The 10,513-nt window shown below is 28.8% G+C and overlaps 1 protein-coding gene across 1 annotated transcript; it reads right to left on the reverse strand.

Annotated features, from left to right (window-relative positions):
* Window positions 1-2,246: 2,246 nt before the first annotated feature.
* Window positions 2,247-5,927, reverse strand: LOC100568534 (zinc finger protein 239). The gene is made up of 4 exons (XM_008187810.3): window positions 5,725-5,927; window positions 5,305-5,400; window positions 4,921-5,119; window positions 2,247-3,810 (listed from the first exon to the last, which is right to left on the reverse strand). The coding sequence occupies exon 4, from the start codon at window positions 3,630-3,632 to the stop codon at window positions 2,688-2,690; it is 945 nt and encodes a 314-aa protein (XP_008186032.1). The 5' UTR covers window positions 3,633-3,810; window positions 4,921-5,119; window positions 5,305-5,400; window positions 5,725-5,927; the 3' UTR covers window positions 2,247-2,687.
* Between the last annotated feature and the right edge of the window lie 4,586 nt (window positions 5,928-10,513).

Genomic DNA, 10,513 nt, shown 5'->3' on the forward strand with positions numbered 1-10,513 from the left:
TTCGACTGAATGTTTAATTCCCAATCTTCTATACACCATACAATTTTGAAAATATTTTGACTTGTCTTGAGCTGTTTACAGAAAATTTCAAATTTCAATTTTTTTTCTATAAATATCAATAACATTTGACTGTTGGGCCAAAAAGAGTGAAAATGCAACAAGGTTCCCGATTTAATTTTACAATAGCAGTTCAAAAAATTTAAAAATGCATAGGCACAATTTTTTTTGTGAGCATTTAAAGTTAATTTTTGACAAGATGTATCAAATTTAAAATTGAATAATTTTGTAGTAAAAAATGTATAAAATGTTCAACTTTTATGGCTAAGGATTGAACATTGAAACCAAGTTCCATCAAAATAGGTTAAATTACTTCATTCACAATAATATTATCAAATATATACTTTACTTATTACTTAGTAATATCATAGGCTTTCTGACCATATTCTCATTTAGCGATTTTCTTATTTGTTGATATTTAAAAACGAATAACTGTATAGATATTACATGAAAATTTTATTGAATGTTTATATTAACATTTTCTAAACACGATAAAATTTTCAAAATATTTTGATGAGTTTTGAATTGTTTATGGACATTTTAAGTTTCAAATTTTTCTAGTTTTTTTTCTATAAATATTAATAAAATTTTATATGTTCAGCCAAAAAGCGTGACAATTTAATACAAGGCTCCTGATGTATTGTTACTATAGCAGTTAAAAAATATTAAAAATACTTAGGCAGAATTTTTATCTAATTTTAACAAAATGTATCAAATTTAAAATATAATAATAATTTTGTAGTTAAAAATGTATATGTTTAACTTTTATAGCTCAGGATTGATAATTTAAAACAAGGCTCCACGTAAATAGGTCATGAATAAATTACTTTATTCATAATTATACCATCAAATATACTTAATAATATCATAGGCTGACTGACCGTCTTCGTTCAGAATTGTTTTTCTTATACAAATTTAACAAAAATAAAAAATTTACTAAAAATAAAAAAAACAAGTTTATACTACATGACTAAGCTAATCTCTAATAATATGATATAGTAACATGACAAATTGTTCTCGAAGCAATTGAGGTTATTCGTCTACTTCAAACACTTCTGTTAGTAACAGCAACGCTGCATGCATGGGCTCATTTTCATCATTCTACCGAAAAATTTACAGTTAACAAATCGAAACATAAAATGTGTTAATGTTTTTAGATTCTGAGCAATGAATATATTGATTTTACAATGATGAATCTGTTAGATTTTTGAGTACGCAATTTAGAGTAAATAAATGCTTCAACATTCAACTTAGAAGGCAGTTTCTTGTAGTGAATTGGATATAACAAGTATTTATAGGTCACAATTTAAAACTCTTAATGCTTAAACAGGAACACACAATCCCATTGTAAAATCAATACATTCATCATTAATCTAAAGATATCTTGTTCCGCTCAGAATCTAAAAACATACCATGAGTCTATGAAATATACATAGTATATGTTGTGAGAGTAACAACAGTTGCGTAGATGGCTAAATAACTTGTGACTGCAGATTCCGTATGATTTGGAGTTGAAGATATCAGAACTGTTTTAGTTGAGTTATCATAATTTATAGTTGAGTAGGTTTTTCTGGGTCTGTTGTACAATTAATTGTCCATTGCCCATTCCACAATCATATACTGGAAAAAATATGTTATTAGTTGATTTTAAAATTATTTGAAATAATGTAAACATTTACTTGAACAGTAAGTATGCAGCTTGAGTCATAAATGCCTACATATGTAGAATATCACCATTAGGCTGTGTTGTAGAAGTATGGGTAACAGATCGTGAATGTTGAACAATTTCTAAACTTTTTTGAAATATAAGAAAATTACCATCAGTGGATTAAATAATAATAACTATTTAATATGGAACATACAGTTTGTATTGGTTGCTGATGAATAAAATACTTTGGCTGTGATCATAGGCGTGCCCAGACATTTGTGGCAGGGTGGCCAAGTCAATAAAGATTAAGAAACCTGAACTCTGATAGAAGAAACAATTACAATATTACATACTTTAAAATACCTGCTCATAATCACCCACTATTTAAGGCACAAATCATTCATATGATAAAAAACAGATACATATTTTTTAACAAATAAATAAGAAATATTTTAACTGTCAACACAGTTTTAAATTTAAAATAAATACAATTTCGCAATCTGTAATGGTAATATGTTATCAATTTTATTTTTAAAGACATTTAATTTTTTATTATTTATTATCATTGAGTATCAATGTTATTTTCACCTACCTATTTAATGTTTTAAAAAATCAAAAATTGTGATGTTTTGATCATGTATTACTATGTATACAAATTTCGGTAACATCTTATTACTGGTGCTGGAAGAGCCATTAATTGAGTACTTGAGGTACTGAATTATACGGTAACAGCCATTTAAAAATACATTTTAATTGGATTGCTTATGGTTGTTTTATTTTTATTTTTTTTTATTGTGGGATGTATGCATTGGGCAGAATTGCATGATTAGACGCACTTTATTAGTTTAGAATTGAATAATTTGATTTGACAAAAATAATGATATTTTTATAAGAAAATATTTAATAATCCACCATTTCACATAATATATACATGGTTTAACACTAGTCTAACTCTGATATGATAATTGTCTAAACATTAATATTATCTTTGCCCATGGGAAGGCGCTAAATCACAGATAACATATTTATATGGCTCAATACTGGTATGTGTTCTTTTATGGGTGTTTAAACTATGGGCTTGAGAAAAAGCTTGATCACATATATCACAATTAAACGGTTTTTCTCCAGTGTGTGTCCTTGTATGCCCTTTTAAATGATGTGCTTGAGAAAAAGCTTGATGACAGATATCACATGTATACGGCTTTTCTCCCGTATGTGTTCTTTTATGGGTTTTTAAGGTATGTGCTTGAGAAAAAGCTTGATCACATATATCACATTTATACGGTTGTTCTCTGGTATGTGTTCTCGTATGTTTTGTTAAATCTGATGCTCCTGAAAACCTTATATCGCATATATCACATTTATACGGCTTTTCGCCAGTATGTATCCTTGTATGCCTTGTCAAATGATATGCTTGGGAAAAGGCTTGATCACAGATACCACATTTGTATGGCTTTTCTCCACTATGTGTCCTTTTATGCCTTGTAAGATCTATTGATGTAGAATACCCCTTATCACAAATATCACATTTATAAGGCTTATTCCCAGAATGTGTCCTTGTATGTCTTGTTAAATGATGTGCTTGAGAAAAAGCTTGATCACAGATACCACATACATACGGCTTTACACCCGTATGTATCCTTTTATGTGTTTTTAAAATACTTGCTTTAGAAAAAGATTGATCACAGATATCACATATATACGGTTTTTCTCCGGTATGTGTCCTTGTATGAGTTTTTAAATTTGTTTTTTGAGAAAAAGCTAGATCACAGATATCACACTTATACGGTTTTTCTCCGGTATGTGTCCTTATATGATTTGTTAAATTTGATGATGTAGAAAAGCTTTTATCACAGAGATTACAGTTATGCGGTTTTTCTCCGTTATGTGTCCTTGTATGCGCAGGTAAATTGGATGTATTAGACATTTTATCACAGAAACCAGTCAATGGATTTTCCCAATGCCTCGTCCGAATTCATACAAGTAATGAATGCTGAAGAGTTGATTTTGTTTAAAAATGTTCTTTAAATTATTAACAGTCAATAATTGAATACTTTAATTTTTATTTGGGTATCAATTGTGTTGACTTATTCTTCATTTTAGTTCTAAAAAATAAAATAAGGGATTTTAAAAATGTTAACCTTTATGTTATAAAGGAATATAAATATAACTACATACCATGTAGATTTTATTAATACATTTAGTCAATATGTATGCGTCAATATTATACAAAAATATATTATATAAGAAACGAACACATATACTAAAACTTATATATGTATATAAAAATATTTAATTATATATTATTGTGATACCTAACAATAGTTATAGAATTTTTTTTTGTGCAAGTATATATGAAAAGTAGTTGAAATATTGCTTCTATTTTCAACATTTGAAAAGTAAAAACTGAAAATTCTCTGTAGTTTTCTATATAACACTGGGAAAGACAAAAAAATCCATAAGATACATAAACACGGGGATTTTTTTATAAATATTTTATGTTGAAATTTGTACAACATTAATTATTTAATCAAAGAAGAACATATATCAGTTATTTCGTTGTAATTAAAAAGTATTATTTGTGGGTATCTCTTTGAAACTAGATTCATACAAGTAATGAATTCTGAAGTTGGTTTCGTTTAGAACTGTAAAACAAGATTTTAATAATAAACTTATGAATTAGTTTATATAGGTCATAAACCAATTTGTATATTTTAATATATTATTATTAATATATTATACTAATTTATTACTATAATATTTTACCTTTAATTGATTGTTACATTTTATTATTTACTATTATTTATATTTCATAATTATTATCATCAATAAAAAAGTTGTCATTCCGAATATTGTATAGTTTATTTGTAAAGTACACCAAGAAAGGGGATTGATTTTTTTCAATTAATAGGAGAGGGCGCGAGATTTTTGAAAATCTACAAAACGGGGGCGTAGAATAGAATAGGTTGGGAACCACTGATATACTTAGTAATATAGGCTGACGGGCAGTCATCACTCAGAATTGTTTTTCTAATAGGTAAAATGATTTTATTTATATCATTGAATTCAAATTTAACAGATCCATTACAGATGACACATTATGTACAACAGATGAGGACCCATTTGCCAACCATTTTTTATTTATTATTTTTATAAGCTATCTCTTAAAAATAAAAAAATTTATCATTATACTATGATGTAAATTGTGTTCATACCCTATTTGATATGACTATCATTAACATGACTTATCATTGTTAATATGGCCTGTTTCATCAATAGTTTTCCTCTTTTGTAATTCTATTAAATGCTCGATCTTCAATATTTTCCTGTTCAATACTCCCATTAAATATTTGATCATCACATCTAATAAGTGGGATTGACAACTCTCTTTAACTGTGTATTATATCATTGTACCTAAAAAAAATTGCAAAAAAATTGTTTTTTTATTAGGTAATATTAGGATTCTAATATATAAATTAAATACACTGCACAAAGTTAATATTATTAACACCATGTTTTAAAAAATAAAATTTGTTCAATATACATAGGTTATAATTAGATTTTGTAATGCTACATTCAATTATAATGTATTTACTCACTTGGAATTGATCGTGTAATCATCAGTAGTTGTTCTTCATGGTAGGTACCATATTGAACTATGTCCTCTTCATTGTTTGTTTTTCAATTAGGTACAACTGTGAACATAAACACTACAATTAGGTGGGGACCTTTTATTGAAAACCTTTCATTTGGTCGTATGAAGGGTATTGTAGGGTGTACATTTGACATTTGCATATATTTTTTTTTTAAACTGCCATAAATAAAATCAAAACACTGATATGTATTTTTTTAAATCCAAATATTGAGTCAGTATTTGGTATTTAGTATTCTTTTTACTTTTTAAGTATATTTTCACTATGTTTCTACAATTTACCAATTACCAATGACAAGTTTATAATGGTAATAATGTATATATTAAAGAATAGGATTCCTAATTAATCATTTCATTCCATACATACCTTCTTCTGTTACTTAGCCATGTTAGCTTTATTAGTTACTATGCTTTTATCATAGACCAATTAAGTATTAACTAATCCCAGCCAGTCAAGCCCTGCAATCAACGCTATGGAATCAGAATAGCACCACAGAATAGATGAAATTCATCTATTCTGTGATAGCACGATTAAAGATATTATCTTTAATCACGAACTACTACATGTAGTAGTTCGTGTCTTTAATCATAATAGTGAGAGCACCGTGAACACGGTCTTAGAAGATATCTTCTATGACCGTGACCGTGAGTGAGAGCAAACGAAGAGATAAAGAACATAAAGAAATAAATCATGGAGGAAATACTTTTTTTCATTTCTTTATCGTCCATCTGTAAACGTTTATGTTATTAACACCATTTTTGAATCAGATCCGAAAATCTGATTTAAGGGCCGTTCTTACAATGTACGGTAAAGTGTCGGTTAACGCTAACCGACTGATAACAGATTTTTTTACCGGCAGAATTCGGCCGGTTAAGTGTCGGTTAACTTTAACCGGACGTCGTAAGAACGGCCCTAAGACATTTTTTTTGCATTAATTTTTGAAATTTTCAATTTTAATGTAAACTTTCAGAGCATTTTAGATTTTTAAGATATAATAGCATTTTTAAACCCTGATTTTTTAATTATTTTGAATTGGTGAGGCATTGTTTGAGTTTTTTGTAGGGTATACATTCCCAGCTTTAATATTATAATATTGTAGTAGGTATAAAAACTATGAGTGGAATAATGTACAACAATATTATAGGAGTTTTCTCAGTAGGTAACGAACACTAACAGTTATTTGAATAAAATTATAGAAAATGCAAGATTAAACCTTAAAAGAAGGAAGTATAGTGACGATATAAAAAAAATTGCCACTATGCTTTATTTTTACTCACCAAAAGCATATAGCTATGATCAGTAAGAATCAATTAAGTTTATTTCTTTAAGTTATTTTTTAGGATAACAACCGGCCACCAATGCTTTAAATTATTTTAAGGTCTGTTCTTTGTTTACCCAACACAAGTTCATTCATAAATTGGGCATCAAATATTGATACAATTTCTGGTTTTTGTTAAATGTGTTGGATGAAATAAGTAAATTTTCAACGGAAGATAAATATTATTGTCTCATAATTGACTCAATAATAATGAAAAAATTAATTCAATGGGACAGGAGTAGCTAGAAGAACCGATTAAATTATTATCTAAATAGGTACCTACTACAACGATTCTATGACATACAATGACAATTTCTCATAATATTTTACATTATATTACCCAGTGGGTATGTCATGTGATTAAGAAACTTATTCCAGCCTAAAATGTGAATACTGCATTGATTAATATTACAGTTTAACTGTTATAAAGGATAATATTTTTGAGGATTTGACATATTATTATCGGTTGTGTATTTTAATATTATTCGACTTTGTACACAAGTACAGGACTTTCAAGATAAAATTTTTTTTATTTAAATGAATAAGGAATCACGCTGGATAATGGATTATTTCTTCTCTCACCCTATTCATATTTTTTTCTAAATTGTTGCACATATTTTCATTATGCCTTGTGTATAGATTGTATAGGTAGGTACTCTCAAATAAAAAAATGTAAAAAAAATAAATTTTAATGAATTTTAAATTGTAATGAAACAATATTTAGATTTTAGACAAATTGATAAGTCATACCCTCAAAAATATTACTCTCTATATTTATTTTAATGGGAAATTCTACTCTAAGATTACTCAAAAACATAAAAAAAATATTTCCAGTGAATTCGTTTCGTCCACCAATGCTGCGTACGTGGGCTGCAAAGAGAGAAAACAATCAGTGTGCTGAAATCCTCTTAATTAAGGCCACAATACTCAACACAATATTTTAACATCACATATTGCCGGGGATGTAATAATATCATTGTAAAAATGACTTCGTGAATAGCGATAAATAGTTTTGTGTTTGATTTAGAAATAATCTATTCTGAAATCTGAGGTGAACATTCTGCTGTCGCGCTGTGGTAATTAGAATTATGGGAAATAAATAATAATCGAATTATTTTGATAGCCAAAATAAGTAATAATAGTTACAACATTTATTAAAATAAATTATTATTTTAGTATTTTCATATTATTATTATAACCTATATAAATTTTAAAAATTAAAAAATAAAAATTCACAAATAAGTATAAAACATTATAGGTAGATTAACATTACCATATCCATAATCCATAGACCTATACACTAAATGTTCAGGTCTATGACCATATCATATTATAATCTGTGTTACCATAGTAATTAGTAATTACTAAATACTGTTTATTTGTTTATTAGCCATTAGGTATATCATCAAGCTACGGCGCTATCGGGTGTAAGGTCGACCTTCTGTAATTTTATTGTATGTGGTTGTACCATAAAATGTTTTCTTTAATATACCTACATATTATTACAAAGCTATCAAAATTTCAAATAAAATTAAATAATAATAATATATTATTTGCAATTGATAGTAAATAATTAGTTTTTAGCTTAGCTAATAATTAATATTTCATAATTAAACTCAAATAAATACAAACAAATTAGAACATTTCCAAAAGTTCTACAAATAGTAAAACGTCGAGAATGTTATTTGTGTTTGTCGTAAACAGGGTTCGAAAATTATAGCCCTATAAAAAACACGCTTATAATATAAGTATATAACCCAAAAACCTTAAAAATATTCACTAAAAATGTAAAAACATTAAAAAGCGGACAAGTTCAGTGGGGTCAGGGGCGGACTTGCCATTTTTCCGCCCCTAGGCATTACAACACTAGTGCCCTTTACATTGGCGTGCTCCCACGGTGGTGAGTGGGGTGGGAGTAATCAAGCCCGGATTAAGACATTTCGAGGCCCAGGGGCCAAAGTTTTAAAAGAGAACACTATACGAAAAAAAAATAATAATAGCTTGTTACGTATGTTTATAATGTATATATTATTTAATGTTAGGTACCTGTTATAATAAATATATATAGATATTAGGTACTTGGCAATAAATAATGTATCATTTATTTATAAATTATAATGTATAAGTTTTCTTCTTCGCTAAATAATCATCGATTTTTTTAAGGTGATTTATGCAGTTTAATAGCCTATAACGAAAAAAGTAATGAACAAGTCTGAGGCCCTTTTATAAATTTGAACTATTGAGGCCCGGGGGCCATGGCCCCCTCTGGACCCCCCCTTAATCCGGGCTTGGGAGTAATGTTCGATGAAATAAACTATAAAAATTGGATGAAATCTATAAGATTTCTGAGCAGTATGCAGTATGCAGGAGACGGTCGACAGTGCCAGCGTCGCGCATCGTCGCAATGTTTATTATTAATTACTTTATCAATTATTATTATTTATTATTAATTACTTTATCAAGGCATCTGATTTCCAGAATTAATTCCAGTATTCTAAGAATGCTGAGCGCGGGGTGAGGCGGTTCAATCCAATTTTATTTACTTGCTAAGAACTGTGCGAGCGGTCCCCCACCTAGCTAGTAGAGCGGCTATAACTATTAGTTATTTAGCCATGGCTATATCAATGTACCCGGCGGCCCGAGGCAGTATATTTGACCAATGGCGCAGAAACTATTTTTCATGAGGGGGGGGGGGCAAAACTTAAACACCTAACAACTATTAAATATATTTATTTGTGATTTATAACAGAAAACCTTTCTTAATACTTTTAATGTTGATATACGTAATATATTTAGACATTTATATATTGAAACAAAACACAAAACATATTTACTTTATACCTGAAGTTATATTCAAAAGTAACAATATATAAATAAAAATTACTCAATATTATAGGTATGTATATGCTATAATAATAATAATGTTATTAGGCACATTCATACATTCGTGAAAATGAGTCCAATTTTGAATACGTAAACGTTTAAATTAAACGTAATTTACAATTGTATACCCTTTAATTTTAATGTAGTAGGGGTGGCAAAATTATACTTTTGTCCCCCTTGGATTATATCTGAGGGGTCAATTGCCCCTTCTGCCCCCCCCCCCTTCACCGACACCACTGTATTTGACTGCTTTGGCTGGCGTTTTGCGCATTCGCCATTCACAATATTGTATGTGTTTACGCAGCACACCCGTATACAACCTCCCATGCATTAACATAGGCAACGCCGGCAACTGCCTCGTCGAGTGCCGATATCGAGCCTCTAGCCGTGGCGGCGCGGCGCAAACTGCAAGGTTAGGTATTATAGCTTATGAATTAAAAGACAGAGTACAAGAGCCATTCTCCTTTTTCATGCAAGTTGTATACAAAAAAAAATTAATATCAAATATAAATTTAGGTAAATATAATAAATTATGAAATTATGAAAAACTAAAAAGTAAAAAGGTGGGTAAGTGGATGTCGCTCTGCTGTACAGTAGGTTTCAAGTGGGTCACTGTATAAGAAAAACGATTCTGAGCGGAGACGGTTTGTCAGTCTAGGTATTAGACATACCTATTATAGGTATACTTATCTATAGTATTAAAAAAAATTGACCTATAATAGGTATCAATAATAAATTCCAAATTAATCATATCACAATATCCATTAGGTAACGCGTTATACATCAACAACAAACCGTGGTACTATCGTAGATATATAATAGTATACTTTAGAAGTTTCAAGTACCCACAAGTAATATTAAACAATCACAACAAAATAACTAAAATAGTTATTCCAGGTTTTTTAATATGTAATTTCGTCCAAATTTGAACTTAAAATTACTATAAAAATAAAC

The sequence above is a fragment of the Acyrthosiphon pisum genome, chromosome A1, assembly GCF_005508785.2.
Source record: "Acyrthosiphon pisum isolate AL4f chromosome A1, pea_aphid_22Mar2018_4r6ur, whole genome shotgun sequence".
Classification (NCBI taxonomy): Eukaryota; Metazoa; Arthropoda; class Insecta; order Hemiptera; family Aphididae; genus Acyrthosiphon; species Acyrthosiphon pisum.